We start from the raw sequence: 17705 nt of genomic DNA, 5'->3' as shown, positions 1-17705 counted from the left end.
CATATCGTAACAATGACGCGTCTTCACATTTTCGTGAACTGGATTCGAATATTTTAAATATTAAACTTCCGCCTGATGATGACGACGATGATGACGACGACGATGACGACATGATGACGATGTGACGCGGCGGGCGCCTTTCCTCCGGAGACGTCCTGACGCTCCGGGTGACGTCTCCGGCTGTGCGTCAGGCGCGTGGCTGCTTCTACAAGGACATCGGGGAGGGAATGACATCTGCGTGAGTGTCCAGTCAGCGCCAGCCGCTCCCCGCTTCTTCTCTAACCGTGTGCCGGGACCAACATGGGCACCTCTGCTCGTTCCGGGCTTCTTTTTTAATATAGTTCTGATTTTCGTTTAGCGTTAATCTGCATTTTGCTCAGCCGGCGTCCAGGTCGCCACTGTGTTGGTAGCCTAGCAGGCTAACGCTAGTAGCTAATATTAGCCGCAAGCGCCGCTGCCCAGTTAACCGCCCAGTCCTAGCATGTCAATTAGCCAGTGCTAAAGCTACGCAGCTTGTTGACCAGCCGTCGGTTAATTTCCGTCAAATAACCCGTCTTTCATCAAGACATTATCCCTGTTTAATTAACGGCGTAATAAACGTTTCTCTGTGGCAATAAGGGGTCATAACGGAGGCTTCCAGTCCTGCGCCTGAGCATGCTAGCTGTCTGTGGACGTTAGCTAAGTCGTGGCTCGTAAGGTCAAGGTGTTGGGTGCTGTGTGTCGTGGCATGTCTGGTCAAACTAACCCCAGCACTGCACGATCAACGAGCACTAATGTCAATTATCAATAATTTGCTCTTTTTTATGTCTGTTAGTTACTGGAGTGAAGCGCTTTCAGCAGCTTGGAGAGGAAAGGCCCTGATAAAGTATTCTGCCATATGCTGCAGAACCTTCTCAAATGATGCGCGTTGGCTGACTTGCTATTGTGTCTGACAGGCTTTGCTTGGATAATGTGCTCTGGGGTTGTGTTTGCCATACACTCCTGACAGCTTCCTGCACTCATACGTGCAGAAATTGAAGAGAGATAACTGATGTTTTTAAATGTAGTTATAAAGAATTAATGGTGTAGTTATAATGAACTAACACACACAAAATTTCCCAATTTCCCCTCGGGGATAAATAAAGTATTCTGATTCTGATATATATATATACACACACACACCATCTGTGTATGTATGTATATGTATATATGATTTGGAGCCCCTTTCATTTCCACTTAAGCAGTGTTGGTGCACCTGGCTACTGTTAACACTACTAAAGTTGTTATTTTACGTTTTATCTTACATTTTGGTGTTTCTTCCTCTCTCAAGTGTTGTATGAACAAACAACGTAATGTCTCTCTCCTCTTTTGTCTGGCTCCCCAGGTTTTCCAGGGCAGAAATTAACAGTTTACTTTGGTTTTTGGGATCATCCAGCATCACACACAGTAAAAAGCAGATAGTCCCTCTCAACAGCGGCTAGTTTGTTATCTCAACTCTGTCCTGGGTGATGGTTAATTGCTGATCGGGGTTGCTCCTGCCCCTGTCGTGAATGGCTGTATGCAGAGGGGGCATCGCCTTCTGGGTGGGATGTATAAGGAGCCATGGCAGCAGACAACCCATCAAGAAACACCACTGGAGTCTCATACAGGTACACGTTTTCTTAAGAGATTTGGTTGTCATTCCAGTGTTGTGTTCTAAAAGTGGTGATGGACAAACTGAATTAATCAACCATATTTGAACAAATAGTTTTAAGTTTGATACAAATTGAGTCTCAGTTGGCATGTACTGAATCGTACATACTGAATGTATCGTCTTATACTGCTGCATCCTGCAGTACTACTGCGCTCAGTTTTTACAAACACAAGCAAACAGGTTCAGGTCTGCTCTTTATAGTAAAAGGTTCATGTGCTGATAAGGATAACTGAACTAGCATGAAACGCTACATCAAGAAGCAAATTAAGTAAACAGTACTTTTTTGGAAAATATGCTACTGGCTTTTTTTTTATCTCAGTAATCTCTCATTGAATGTCCAGCCAGTGTTACTTTGAACTAGCATGTGGTCCCCCTTCTGGACTGTTGGATGCACTGCATGAACCGAGAGGACTGATGACTCATGCACCAGACACTCGAAAGTTCGATTCATTGAAATGACGTTATTCAAATCTGGTGTTTTAACAACAAAATAAAACTGCCCACTGCAAGCTTAAAGTAATCTCACCCAGCACTCTGTTTCCCCCCAGGCAGTTGACTGGCAGTGGATTGGACAGACTCACCCCCTGAGCAGTGCATCGTGGGCTCTTGTTCCCCCCAACAGCCTGAGATATCAGAACGTCAAGCAGCCGGTCCTCTCACATCCCTTTCATCATGCAAGTCAGCCACATAAAACAGATGGCCCCCAAGTGGAGTGGGAAGACTCGGTTAGTGTATGTGTCCTGGGGCCCAGGGAATGTGACGGGCAGCACACCCTGGTGGAGATACCTCTTTTTCAACAGACAAAAATAGGAGAGCTCCTTACTCTGGGCACCAATAAGCCTGTGGATTTTCTCTTCCCCTTGACAACTGTGGATGGCTGCAGAGAGGATGACATCAGTGTGAGGATGAAGATGGACAGTTTGGAGCGGATTGGTGCTGAATTTGCAAAGAGGGAACATGGGTCTTTTAGAAGCCTTTTTGAAACCGAAGTGTGTCCAGCACCATTTATGCACGGTTCTGTGTTTTATTGTTTTCACTCCCTGGGCACAGAGCCTTTGCCCAGGTGCTACGGGATCAAAGCTAAACATGGAGTTGGACTTGGGGATGAGCCTTTGGACCCGTCTCTCTTGCTGCCTAATTCTCTGTGTAGCCATGCAAAGAGCGCAGATGGTGATCATAGTGTAAGGGAGACCGAAGACGAGGAGGAACTTGCCTTGATTTATGAAAGGCTAAGGATGGAGGTAAGAACCGAGTATAGCCTCTTTTCCACGGTAGGTCCAAACGGTTAACAGGGCCGGTACTGTTCTGCACTGCTCTGGACTTGTGGGAACGGTAACCATTTATTTCTCCATTTGTTGGCTGCTAAATCCAGGGCTATAAAGTACCTATGAAAAACTACAGTGATGACAGCAGGTGACGCAGTGGGTCAGCGACTCTGCTGTCAGTTGGATCATGTTCTCATTTCTCTTTGCTCCTCTCAACTGAATGGATGTTTTTGTTGGACCAGATGTCAGTTAGTGCATGTATGTCCTCCACTGACCATGACGCCATCTCAGGCATTTTCATTCCTTTGTCTACTGACTTAGCTGACCTAGAAGAGCACGTGAAGAGACCGGATTGGCAGTCAAAAAACTGACGTAAATGTGAAACCAGTCAGTGAATACCTACGTCACTAAACCATCCCACCCAAACAGTTCTGCTGCCCTGAGCACGACTATCTGACCATGCCAACACACGTGTGTCGGGCACGGTTTATATCTAACCATGCAAACACACGTGTGTCGGGCACGGTTTATATCTAACCATGCAAACACACGTGTGTCGGGCACGGTTTATATCTAACCATGCAAACACACGTGTGTCGGGCACGGTTTATATCTAACCATGCCAACACATGTGTGCTGTGCACACACTATAAGTGTTCCATGCCAAACCGTGTCCAGGTGGAAATGCCATTGAAACCGTTCCTCTCCGAGCTCAGAATCGTTTGGTCCTGCCGTGGAACAGAGGCTTATGTGTAGTGATGAGATTCATGTTCTGTGTAATCAGGACTGTGTGATCTGAAGCACAGAGCAAGGCAATACCTGGAGTCACTATCAACAACAGTACTATGGTGTTATCAATATTAATCATTTTAAACTGTCATATTCAACCTGCCTAAGGTTTTTGGTGAATCATTCACAAGTTTATTCACAACTGTTCAAAATGTAAATGTTTATTTACTTTTCATATTAGCATATTTTAAAATTATATATGAAAATATGAAATATTTTCATTACAAACTTGTTAGAATTTTAACCTGCTGCATCAGTCAGTTTTGACTCACACTGGTTTTCGACATCTTTAACCCAGTTAATGTCTCGATGCTCAGTAGTCCAGGTAAGAAACCACGGACGGTGAATCAGTTCATCTGGACACAACCTTTACTGACAGAAACGTTTCATCATCATCTAATGCCCCTTTTCCACTGCATGGTACCGGCTCAACGCCACTCTGCTCTGTTCGACTCTACTGGCTTTACTTTGTGAGATTTGGTTTTCCACCGCAGACGGTCTCCCCTCACGGCGAAGCCCTGCTGGTCATTTGTCAGCGTGTTGACTAGTTTTTCCTGCCTTGTCTACCAGCTCCCCACACCAATGTTTTATTTTAAACAAACCAACAAGACCAACTCTAAATGTGTGCGTCACATGAACAATATTACTGTAACTAAGAGATTCACCGACAACACATAAGTTTTTACATGGACAGATTATCAACTATAATACAAGTTTCATAAGACTCACTTTGGCATTTCAGAGCTAAACAGAGCTGTTCAATTTCTCTCTGACCAATCAGTGGTCAGATTTTATTTATATTTAAATAAATATAAATACATTTTATTGATAGTTTATATTTTTTTTATTTATTTTTATTTATAGCTTATTTTAAATATTTTATTTATTTATTTTTATTTATATCTTATTTTACATTTAAGTATTTTATTTATTGATTTTATAAGATTTTATTTGTATTTAAATAGACAGGAAGAAATGGAAATGGATGAGCCGCTGTGGCGACCCCTAATGGAAGCAGCCAAAAGTAGTGGTAGTAGTAGTTATGTTTAAATAAATATACATACACTACCGTTCAAAAGTTTGGGATCACCCAAACAATTTTGTGTTTTCCATGAAAAGTCACACTTATTCACCACCATATGTTGTGAAATGAATAGAAAATAGAGTCAAGACATTGACAAGGTTAGAAATAATGATTTGTATTTGAAATAAGATTTTTTTTACATCAAACTTTGCTTTCGTCAAAGAATCCTCCATTTGCAGCAATTACAGCATTGCAGACCTTTGGCATTCTAGCTGTTAATTTGTTGAGGTAATCTGGAGAAATTGCACCCCACGCTTCCAGAAGCAGCTCCCACAAGTTGGATTGGTTGGATGGGCACTTCTTTGAGCAGATTGAGTTTCTGGAGCATCACATTTGTGGGGTCAATTAAACGCTCAAAATGGCCAGAAAAAGAGAACTTTCATCTGAAACTCGACAGTCTATTCTTGTTCTTAGAAATGAAGGCTATTCCATGCGAGAAATTGCTAAGAAATTGAAGATTTCCTACACCGGTGTGTACTACTCCCTTCAGAGGACAGCACAAACAGGCTCTAACCAGAGTAGAAAAAGAAGTGGGAGGCCGCGTTGCACAACTGAGCAAGAAGATAAGTACATTAGAGTCTCTAGTTTGAGAAACAGACGCCTCACAGGTCCCCAACTGGCATCTTCATTAAATAGTACCTGTTAGAGCCTGTTTGTGCTGTCCTCTGAAGGGAGTAGTACACACCGGTGTAGGAAATCTTCAATTTCTTAGCAATTTCTCGCATGGAATAGCCTTCATTTCTAAGAACAAGAATAGACTGTCGAGTTTCAGATGAAAGTTCTCTTTTTCTGGCCATTTTGAGCGTTTAATTGACCCCACAAATGTGATGCTCCAGAAACTCAATCTGCTCAAAGAAGTGCCCATCCAACCAATCCAACTTGTGGGAGCTGCTTCTGGAAGCGTGGGGTGCAATTTCTCCAGATTACCTCAACAAATTAACAGCTAGAATGCCAAAGGTCTGCAATGCTGTAATTGCTGCAAATGGAGGATTCTTTGACGAAAGCAAAGTTTGATGTAAAAAAAATCTTATTTCAAATACAAATCATTATTTCTAACCTTGTCAATGTCTTGACTCTATTTTCTATTCATTTCACAACATATGGTGGTGAATAAGTGTGACTTTTCATGGAAAACACGAAATTGTTTGGGTGATCCCAAACTTTTGAACGGTAGTGTATATTTATTTATTTATATTTTATTTATGTATTTATAGTGGTATTTTCATGTCACCTTTTAGTATCGGCTCAGCTCACTTGGAACCTCGACGGACGTAGTACCAAAAAAAGTACCTGGTACCAGCTGCTATCCCTAATTTTTGCCCAATGGAAAACCAAAAGGAGTGAGTAGAGTTGAGTTGAGTTGAGTTGAGTCGAGCCGGTACCATGCAGTGGAAAAGCGGCATAAGTGACCTCTTCAGTCTCACCTGACTGCAGGTACCCCACCCTTATAAACAATACAGTGACTGCAGGTGTCCCCACCCTTATAAACAATACAGTGACTGCAGGTACCCCCAACCTTATAAACAATACAGTGACTGCAGGTATCCCCACCCTTATAAACAATACAGTGACTGCAGGTACCCCCACCCTTATAAACATTACAGTGACTGCAGGTATCCCCACCCTTATAAACAATACAGTGACTGCAGGTACCCCCACCCTTATAAACAATACAGTGACTGCAGGTATCCCCACCCTTATAAACAATACAGTGGCTGCAGGTACCCCCACCCTTATAAACAATACAGTGACTGCAGGTACCCCCACCCTTATAAACAATACAGTGGCATAACGACCCAAACCAACAATCAGTTTCTATATGCAAACTGCCATGACCATTAAGTCGGCAATGTGTACTATTCACAGAGGATTCACACCACCTTACAATCTTGTGACTGCAACTATTCCCAGACCCTCTGGGAATAGTACACATGACCATGGTAACTCTAGTTAATGGTCACACCATATTTGCATATGAAACTGGTCGGTGTTTTCAGTTGTTATGCCACTGTATTGTTTATACAATATAATCACCTGTTCCGGTGTGGGAAGATGGCGGCGCAAATTCACGTTTACGGCGGCCTCACCCAGTACCGTCCATGTAGTGTCTTTGTTCACATCTGCATTTAAGTTTTGTCTTCGTTTGATGGCTGGGAGAACTGGCGCTGGATCGGCAGGGAGAGCTTGGTCTGCAGTGTCCTGTGGGCCCAGTGACCACGGCCCTGCCTGGAGCTGCGCCTGAAGAGGAAACACCGAGGGTGGTCTGACAGGACACGGAAGGCTAAGCTAACTGCTATCCCATGCAGACCGGCAGTTCTGACAGTCATCCTGGCTGGCGTCCGTTCCTTTGGACAGGGACTTCTTGTTTAGTTTGGATATGTGTGTGTTCTTGAAGTTTTTGTAGTTTTTGGATGTTTTTGTTTTTGTGTTGCACTGCTGTGGGCTGGGTGAAATGATGTTTTGTTTCATTTCATGTACAGAAGTACACATGAAATGAAATATCGTTTCCCCCAAATAAAGTGTTCCTGATAAGGGTGGGGATGCCTGCAGTCAGTGTAGACTGAAGAGGTCAGTTAGATGAGTGATGAAAGGTGTCTGTCAGTAAACATGTCCAGATGAACTGCCGTCAGTGTAGACTGAAGAGGTCAGTTAGATGAATGATGAAAGGTGTCTGTCAGTAAACGTTGTGTCCTGATGAACTGGCTCAGTCTTCTTTGGACCCAGGTAATACTAGTCAGACTGGATGGTCTTGTATCGTTTATTCATATTTACCCTACTTAAAGTGATAATTTTTGAACATTCCTAAGGAAACCATAAAAGTACTCATTGGCTATTGCCAGAAATATTCTTTCCTGTCAATGCTGAGGTATGAGAGTATTATTTACAGCAGGACTCAGTAAGTAAGTGTACAGTCCAGCCGTCCCTCATTGTAAGATGTGGACCATTTGTGTTGCAGCTTCCAAGTTTCTTCATGAAGAGCCATGACTACACCATGTACTCAAACGATGTGGAATTCATCAATGGACTCCTCAGTACTAAAACCAGGTGAATCCGCCTACTGTCAGATCACTTGTGTCGCCACCTGCTGTGTGCTCTCCCCCCCCCCCCCCCCCCACTGTTCAGAACTGTCTGTTTCACACTGTTGCCCCCCTTCCCCTCGCTTTCCACCAGAGGCCGTCTGGTGTACCAGCTGACCCTGTCCATGTGGCGACTGCTGTGTCTCTGCTACTACGCAGAAGCCCGGCTGGAGATCCTGAAGCTGACCAAGCACACCGAGGACCGGACCGTCAGGGCCCGCTGGAGGATCAGGGGCCTGCCCTTCCACACCCTGCTGCTGCGCTTCTATAGGAAGGACAAGTCTCACCTTTACAGGTAGCAGTCATGCACACTGCAAATTTAGTATAATGTTTTAAATGTAGTATAATGCTTTAAATGTAGTATAATGCTTTAAATGTAGTATAATGTTTTAAACATAAGGTTTTAAATGTAGTATAATGCTTTAAATGTAGTATAATGTTTGAAATATAATGTTTTAAATGTAGTATAATGCTTTAAATGTAGTATAATGTTTGAAATATAATGTTTTAAATGTAGTATAATGCTTTAAATGTAGTATAATGTTTTAAAAATAAGGTTTTAAATGTAGTATAATGCTTTAAATGTTTTAAATGTAGTATACTGTTTTAAATGTAGTGTTTTAAATGCATTATAATGTTGTAATATGTTTTAAAGCAGTATAATGTTGTAGTATGTTTTAAATGCAGTATAATGTTGTAGTATAATGTTTTAAATGCAGTATAATGTTGTAGTATAATGTTTTAAATGCAGTATAATGTTGTAGTATAATGTTTTAAATGCAGTATAATGTTGTAGTATAATGTTTTAAATGCAGTATAATGTTTTAAATGCAGTATAATGTTTTAAAACGGTATCATGTTGTGGTATAATGCTTTAAATGCAGTATAATGTTGTAGTATAATGTCGTAGTGTAAGGTTTTAAAGCAGGTGCAGTACTTGGCTGTTGCTGAGAGGAGTTATTAATTATAAAAACCTTGTCTCAGGTCATATGACGCATTCTCTACCTTCTACATCGGCCATGACGGACTCATCCACTGCCACCGGGTTGAGAAGGTACGCCGGCCGCTGCGTGCTGCTGTCACATCGTCATCGTGTTGGATGTGGGCCGATGTGTCACACCGGCCTTCCTGTTCATTCTCATGATTGTTTTTTACCGTGTTGTAGGTGATGCAGGCTCAGCCTCCCATCCTGCCCAGGGTAACCTCACTACTCACTGGGGCTCTGGTTGCCCTGGGGGTGCAGGAACACCGACCTGCCCTCAACCTGCTGCCTCTCTTCCTATCTGCTCTCCGACAAGGCAGAAGCTGAGCACTGCGGGCGGATGCGTGGCGGTGGTGGTGATGGAGGGATGAGCCCCATGTTGCTCATCTCTCAACATACCGTTGCCATGGAAGCTTGACAGAGAATTCTCCTCACAACTTGTCAGTTAGTTGGGTCATCCTCCTAGACACCCCCCCCCCCAGTATAGCAGCTTTGAAAATGATAAAGATAAAATCAGCTGTCAGGCAGACACATGTCTTGAGTCAAAATAAAAGTAATGTTTGGACATAAGGAAACATTTCTCACTGACAAACTTTTATTCTGGTGAATTTGCTGGGACTTCTGTTTTGCAGGGGCCCAAAACACATGACACACTATCATGACACACTCTCAGTACCAGAGTTCACTTTCTCTAAAAGGAAGATGACGTAAAACACCAAGGTTGGTGTTAGTCTTTGCTACACAATATGTAGACGTACACACAACTCTCGTATCCTTTAAACTTCAGATACCTTCTCTCGTCACCACAAAAGAATGAACTGCAGCAATACTTCATAATGCATCTTCTGACAGCCGGAAACGACACAATGCCTGTTCGCTGTAAAACAACGCACAAGTGTACAGCTGGTGTGACTCCGCAAGTGATGTGGGCCTGCGCTCGCAGCACACGTTCAAATCCTGAAGGTTGTGTCACTGCAGAATCTGAGACAGTCCAGCTCGGCTGGCGTCAGGCCCACTTAAGAGAAGAAATGTCAGCTTCAGTTGTACAGCCCATCATCACAAAGTCACCTCTGGTTTTCCGTGTTGTGTCGACGATGTACAGGAAGGGGAGGAGCCCTACCATGACAGGACACTGTGCTGATCATGTGTTATTCTCAGTCAGGTGACCTTTTCCTTGACAACGACCAGCTCCGCCATGTTGGAGGCCAGCGAGACCTCAGCAACCACTGTCCACCCTGCAGTTCTCATGTCGGGCTGTGTTCACAAGAACCACACTTTAAGCGACAATCGGACAAACGTACGGAAATGAAACGTCGCAGGTGTGATCCACTCTTGGAAAAACAGTTTGCAACATACATTCTACAAAGTTCTGGCCTAACGGCACAAAGGATCAGATTGGAAGCAGGGAAACAGCGCAGGAACTAACCACAGTAAGATGTGAACCACGAGGGCTGTTGTGTAATGGCGCACACCTGGAAACACGTTGTGTCACTCGGACTGTTTACAACACGTGCAGCGTGGCAGTGACGCCAGCGCGGTGTCCTGTGGACTGCAGCCGTTGTCCTCCAACATGGCGGGCGTGCTGCCGTCACGTCACATGTGACGTGACATGAGAATAACCCATAAGGCACTTGTTAAAATCCGCAAACCCATGTGGCGTTCAGTTAGTGAGTGTGCGTTGAGTAGCGCTGCGGCTCTGGATGTAGGACGGCGTGATTTAACACCCCTCGGGGCGGCTTTGCAGTAATGGTAATGGGCCCCGATCCCGACCTAACTGAGATGTAGAGACCCTACATTTCAGTTAGGTCGGGATCAGGGTGACTTAAAAGATAAAGGCCACTGGAAGGCGCTGTGGATCTTTGCTGCACGCCTGTGAAGTTGTTCATTTCAATCTGTTCTGATAAACGCACACTTGTCGCATGCTTGTATGCCCGAGTCTCTGGACGCCATGTTTTCTGTCAGGCAGGAAATGCTTTGACCTCTGGTAAACTTGAAGCATCTCGCCTCAGAAAGCAGCTGGATGAGCAGCCAGTAAGAATCAGCCAGTAAGAGAGAGCGTGTGTGTGTGTGTGTGTGTGTGTGTGTGTGTGTGGGATGACGCGTGTCATTTGATGCTGTACAGTAGAATTACTCGTCAGATAGGAATAACTTGTGTTGGACCAACTGTGTTGGTTTGAACTCCTCCATGAACCAGAACCTGTGAGTCTGAACTAGTCAGAACCTGTGAGTCTGAACTAGTGGGCTGCAGGAAGCTTTTAACATTGACTGTAACCGCTGAGCTTTCTGTCGGTAGCTCGCTTGTGCTTTCCAGCTGGCAGTAGAGCATGCAGTCCAGCATGCAGTACAGCATGCTACGGTAGATGCTGAAACACACTAGCCGATATTGTACAGTCCGTATTCATCAGTCACATCTGTATACAAATACGACTCAGTCCTGGTCCGGCAGTCTCGCATTTAATCACAACAGTCCTGTGTGAATAAACTTGATCAAATGTACTGTGATCGTTGTCCTTGTTTCAACACGTGGTCGTGTGTATTCTGTGTTGTGACAGTATGAATGGCACCAGTTTTGTTTTTTGGACCCCCCCCTTTTTCTCCCATCCTGGTCTCTGCTCCACCTCCTCTGCCGATCCGGGGAGCCCAGACAGCATCCAGATGTGGGCCACTTCAGGCAATGATGCGGCACTGATGGCCTTCTTCTGGCCCTGACAAAATGGACGTGAGCCTGAAGTGGCCCACATGTATAATAGCAAATATGGCCCAAATATGCAAATCACATGTGGACCTTTGTGGCAAAGATGCGGTGCTGTGGGCAACATGTGGTCTGGATGTGACCCTGAAGTGGCCCGTGTGGTAAATGGTGCATATGGCCCAAATACCACAGAACAAATATGGGCCACCTTTGGCAAATATGTGGCACATGCGGTATTGCTATGGCTTGGTTCTGGCCCAGATCTGGTATACAGGAGTGGACCGCCCAAGTGCCTTTTTTTTGTTGTTTGTTTGTTTGTTTGTTTTTTTTAAACAAGCAATACTTACAAAGATTTCAAAACAAGTGCATGATATATGTCAGATTTACATGATATAAAAATGATATAGGAACATGACAAGCTTATCCCCAATCACCCCCCACCCCCACCCCACTAGCTCCATCAACAAGCCGGGATGCGCTATGTAAGAGGGTATATCTCGTCCCTGGAGTGAAACAGGAAAGGGCTGGAAGTTGGGTTTAGGATTTAGAAAAGAAAGAAAAATAGGTAAGTCAGTAAATAGAAGACGGGGGGTTTAGAAACTGGTAGACCTTCTTCACAGGTTATATTACTGACACAAATCAACAAAAACAAAAAGCAGAAGAGAATCGGGCAATAATTCTTTAGTTTGGCTGGAGACTCTTAAAAGTATTCCAGGAAATGTCCCCACACCTTTTGGAACTTGTCCTTGGAGCTACAGACTGAGGAGCGGCTCTTCTCCAGGTTTAAACAGGACATAATACCGTTCAGCCACTGAGCGTGGGCGGGCGGGGAAGCATCCTTCATCTCAGCAATAGTGCACGCCTGGCCAACAGAGAAGCAGAGGACAATATGCGGCGTTGGGATGTGGTCAGGTGGGCGTCATCCTTGCCAGTGGTGCCAAACAGCGTGACTAGAGGGTTAGCTTCTAGTTTGAAACTGAGTGTTAGGGATAAGGTATTTTTCAAGTCTAGGACACACCCAGAACATGTGGGTAAGGGATGCCTCACCCACCCCCCTACATTTGTCACAGATGGGACTCACATCCGGGTACCTATGGGATAGTTTGACTTTGGACATGTTGGCTCTGTGCACCACCTTAAATTGTAACAGACAATGACGGCCACAGAGGGATGTTGAATAATCAGCCTGAAGATCGAATTCCATATATTGTCTGACAGTGAAAGGCTTAAGTCCTGCTCCCAGGCAGTTTGAATCTTGTCAAGAGGGGCATGTCTTATACCTGTGAACTTCTCATATATTGTGGATATTAAACCTCTATGTGACAGGTGTAAACTAAGGAATGCGTCAGCGGTGGTCGTGTCAGTTGCCTCAAGGAAATTTGGTATCTGAGAGCGGACAAAGTGTCTAATTTGCAGCTATCTGAAAAAAATTCTTACTTGGTAAATTGAACTTTCCAGAGAGCTGTTCAGGTGACACAAAGATATTGTCTATAAAAAGAACTTTGAAGCTCTCAAGACCCCTTCTGTGCCAGTCCTGAAATGCAGAATCAAGTAAGGAGGGTTGAAAGAGGTGGTTGGATGAAATAGGACGAGAGATGAAAAACATGGAAACCAAAATGTTTTCCGAATAGAGCCCATGCTCTCACGGTGTGGAAGAGGGCACGAGGACCCGAGCAGCGCCGGGATGGAAAGGTTTTTGCCAAAGTTCAGCTCCATTGCCACCCGTGATGACAGTCAGTTCGGTTATGAAAGTGCGACCAAACACACGACAGTGTGTACTAGCCACCCAGTAATAGAAGCAGAAATTGGGCATTGCCTCCATCTCTTCTGAAGATGGACTTTGTTTAGCCGAGGGTGCTTACCCTTCCATACATAGGATGATATAACTGAATCGAATGAGTCAAAAAAGGATTTCGGGATGAATGTTGGTATAGCGCCAGTAATGAGAGACGATATCAATGAATCACACAACACAGATGGAAACGTGCGGCAGCAGCCATTTAGTTAAAACAGGAAGAACAACCCAGACTGCAACGCAGGCAGATCGGAAGGGAGGCTTGGTAACTATAGCAACCACAACCAATACTTGCGTCACCCCTTTTTTCCAAAAGAAAGACCCCCCCCCCTTCACACAGTACAACAATAACACCACAGAACACCAGGAAACATCACAGCTCAGGCCATATAACTAGACCTGTAAGGTAAGACAAAACATTATCACCAGTATACACAAACAACTGGCCTAAAGTACAAAGTCCTCTAAATGCCGCGGCAAGCGCCGGAGACGCTCCGAGCGTCGAGGTGCAGCATCAGGTGCAAGAGCAGGCACACACTCGCCAGGGGAGCTCCCCCCCCCCCCCAGGCTCGACCTCGACGGGAGGAACAGTCTCATCCTACAGCCTCATATCGTTATCACAAGGCAGGCAAGGTGCAGGTGGGGGCTCGGCAATGGCTGACGGTATGTCAGGGCAGTGCGGGGCAGGGTTGTCCAAGTGCTCATCAGACGCGAAATCGTCCGCGAGGGGTTCAGAGGCTGTAGAGGGACCTTCCACGTTGTAGCAGTCACCCAGCCTGACCCTGTAGGAGGTGCGACGGAGTTGAGACCCCGTCAACTTCTGGATATTGCACCATGAACCATCCATGCTCGTGACGAGGTACCTGTCACGGGCCTTTGACTTATTCTGGTCACCATACCGGTACACCAGTTCACCAGGTCGAATGGCGGGAGGCACGGCCACACGACCAGAGGGCACCTTGACTTCATGCTGTATGGATGGTTGGTGACATGCTCCGAGTGCTGTTTCAAGATGAGGTCCTGGTCGACTACAGGCAACTGCCTATGGGAGAACTGGTCACGCTGAAGCAGCGTTCCACCGGCAGGCAATCCACGCGACCTAACACGACTGTTCAGGTTGGCCATAGCGACAGAGAGTAACAGGGGAGTAACAGCCCCACATTTAGGCTCGAGACGAAGAATCTCCCCCTGAATCTCTTGAACAGCCTTCTCTGCCACTGGGTTCTTATTGACATTCTTGGCGTTGCCCACCTCAACAACTAGTCTGTGCATAGAGAGGGCCCCATCCCCTGCCAATGCAGCAAAACCAGGGGCAGGGTCAGTCCTGATCACAGCAAAGGGGCCGTCGAGAGGGCACAGACCCATACATAAGCGGGTTAAAGCGTCCCTGAGAGTGTCTCTGCGCTTGTCGTCGATGAGACAAGACAGCGTGAAAGACGTGACACACTCCCGGACAATCAGAATGAACTGGCGGTCCCGCCTGAACACATCAGCCGCGAAAGAAGACCCGATGACTTCCGGAGGGTCACTTGTAGACTGGTCAGGTATGAACGCAGGGGCTTTCTTCAGAGCTGCACACTGGTGGCAGCCGCTGGAGACACGTTGCACAGCAGAGTCCATACCCAACGCGTAGAAGTAGCGTTGCACACCTGTCTTCAACTGGGTGCCAGTGGGGTGATCGAGCTTGATATGGAGAGAGGTCAGTAGGCCATCGAGGACAGACCGAGGCACAACAACTAAGAGGCCGTCCTTAGCCACTGCTGTGACGTTCAGGTAACGTTTCACATCACGAATGTTAGTCAGCTTCTTGGATGGACATGTATCCTGACGGAGGTGAGCACGGGTCCGTCTGAGGTCAGAGCACCCTGCCTGTATGGCGAGCCAGGTCAACCTGTTGGTGAAGGGCAGAGGTAGGACAGGTCCCATGTTCACCCTGGCCTGGAACGGACCCACAGCATCGTTATATCCTTCAAAGTGGGGATCAAACACTACATCAAACTCTCTATGCAGGGCGCGTAACTTATCTCTGATGTCAGCAGGCATGATGTTATCTGGATCCAGAGCGACAAGGTCAGAGAACAAGGCTGACAATGGTCATCGGGGCCGGTTTGGGGGGATCAGCTGGCATGGCGGCGTCACTGAGTGACGGGACATATGTAGCGCGGACACGGCATAGGCGGTGGCTTTTCTGGACCAGCCGCAGCTCGCCAGTGAGATTTGGGACATGGATCTTCCCAGACACACCCCGTAGCAAAGTTGGGGCAGGCCACTGCTGTGTGTCAGACTGGTCACATGAGACATCGACGTGTGGTTCAACAGCCAGCTCACTGTCCACATTGCACAGCTCAGGAGGCAGCTCGAGCGCGATGTACTCCGCTGGCCACACAGTAGATTTACCCGGAGCACGGAGCACATGCGTGTGCCGTACGGCATGCCTGTCCATTGGTGTTTGGAGGGTGCCGTAGCGATATATATCCTCGCACAAGCAGATTTGGTGTTTGGCTGGTCTGATGGAGACGTCGTTCTTTTCCATAAAGGGAATTCCAGCCAGGATGTCAGATTCGAGATTCTCAACGACGAGGCCCTCAAAATAGAGGTCATGGCCATCTCTCTGGAAGTGTGTCCGTGTCTCTCCCAATACTTTCACAAGGGACGAGCCATCTGCTTGGAATGCGGACTGCGTACTTCCTGTGACGGTGACTCCCAGCCTGGTCACGCATGAGGCCCTCCTCATGTTGCCTGTTGCCCCACTATCAACGGTGAGACGCACAGGGCAGTGTCCATGGAAGGCATCGAGGTAAGGGGACTGTTTGACAAGTACACGTTTCACACCACTAGACGGCGCTGGCTCCCCACTAACGCACTCCTCTACCTCATCATCAGTCTCGACCTGCCCTCCCAAAACCTGGCGCGACTTTGCCATGTACATTTTATCTTGGGGGGGCAGAAAGGAACATTTGCTGAGGAAATTATTTTCAGGCCTGCCGGCACATTTACAAAGGGGACATGACCTCCGTGTCCGGACAGGGATGGATTGCTTTGACTTGGGGAGTTCAGACATAGCCCCGGTGCACTGAAAGCCGTAATGTAGACGAATAGCTTGCCATATGCTGTCAATAGATGTGGAGTTCCTGACTATGCCGTGACGAGAGATTACAGGACAACAATTGGCTATCTGTCCCAACATTAGCTCTAACATGGCTACCTTCTGTTCTTTATTGCGACGTCGGGGCGCGAGAATATCTTCACCGTCATCTGTGAATCCCGGACAGGGGACGTATTAGACTTCTTCTCCCACTCCACGCCATCGTGCAGGAAGGGGGCAAACCCGGCGTCGAGCGACAGCATATAAAGCAGGTTCTGACGCCAGTTCTCAAAAGAGTTCACCGTCTCGGTCTTTGTTAAACACCACTGCGTCGGTGCTCTGTGTGTCACCATGCTGCCCACTTAGCTAGCACAACTGTGTCTGAGCTAGCTAGCCCAGCTGCGTCTGATGGTAGATGTAACTACCCTGTGATTCCCCTGGAAGGGCTACCGCGATTAATTCGGTAAATATCAGTCCTCGGGACGTAAGTCTGGTAAGCGCTGCCACCACGCCAGTAATGAGAGACGACATCAATGAATCACACAACGCAGATGGAAACGTGCGGCAGCAGCCATTTAGTTAAAACAGGAAGAACAACCCAGACTGCAACGCAGGCAGACCGGAAGGGAGGCTTGGTAACTATAGCAACCACAACCAATACTGGCGTAGACTGAAAAAGATATTGTTGTATACTCCTATTTCTACTTGAGTATAACTTCAAATAAAGAGGCAGGAGACGGAGGAGTATTTTATGTGGTCAGATGTAGTCTTGTCGGAACCCCGGAATCCGCATAACCATAACACACAAGGTACACAAGGGACGCGTGACGGTATCTCAGAAGGGACAAACCTAGATGGCCAATACATAACATACCCCCCCCTTTACTTTTGATGTTCCCTTAACAAAAGTAAAACATTCCACTCTATATATACTTTCTTGAAAGTCTTGGTTTCAAATAAACTCTATTACTATGTCACAGTCTATATTGTTTGGTATTCTTCTCTTTATAATTACTTTTAACAAATTAACATGTGTTATTTCTTTTAATTTAATTTTGTATTCTCCCTCTAGCTTACCTAAGCCTGTGAAAACTCTGGGATATTGTTCTTTGTAGCTTACCTCAGCTGCTGTGATAGCTTGCAGAGGGCAGAGCAGGCAGAGGTCTTGTATCGCTGGTAAGCCATGCAAAGGAGTCACTAACCCTGGCACAACATACACCTGCTGCTTCACTACAATTCCATTGTGACTAATATCCGCAGTAAA

The 17705-nt window shown here is 46.1% G+C and overlaps 1 protein-coding gene across 2 annotated transcripts; it reads left to right on the top strand.

Annotated features, from left to right (window-relative positions):
* The first annotated feature begins 126 nt into the window (after positions 1-126).
* On the top strand, positions 127-11356 carry c18h6orf136 (chromosome 18 C6orf136 homolog). 2 transcript variants are annotated; one of them, XM_056298252.1, is made up of 7 exons: positions 127-238; positions 1364-1628; positions 2221-2913; positions 7767-7855; positions 7982-8182; positions 8872-8941; positions 9053-11356. In XM_056298252.1, exons 2-7 carry the CDS (start codon positions 1530-1532, stop codon positions 9194-9196), a joined length of 1296 nt encoding a protein of 431 aa, XP_056154227.1. In that variant the 5' UTR covers positions 127-238; positions 1364-1529; the 3' UTR covers positions 9197-11356. The 2 variants fall into 2 exon arrangements, with proteins under 2 accessions (XP_056154227.1, XP_056154228.1); XM_056298253.1 differs by lacking the exon at positions 127-238 and having other exon boundaries at positions 262-1628.
* The last annotated feature ends 6349 nt before the right edge of the window (positions 11357-17705 follow it).

This window comes from Lampris incognitus, chromosome 18 (genome assembly GCF_029633865.1).
Source record: "Lampris incognitus isolate fLamInc1 chromosome 18, fLamInc1.hap2, whole genome shotgun sequence".
NCBI lineage: Eukaryota > Metazoa > Chordata > Actinopteri > Lampriformes > Lampridae > Lampris > Lampris incognitus.
The sequence above is the reverse complement of the archived record's forward strand: the minus strand, read 5'-3'. Positions and strand labels throughout refer to the sequence as shown.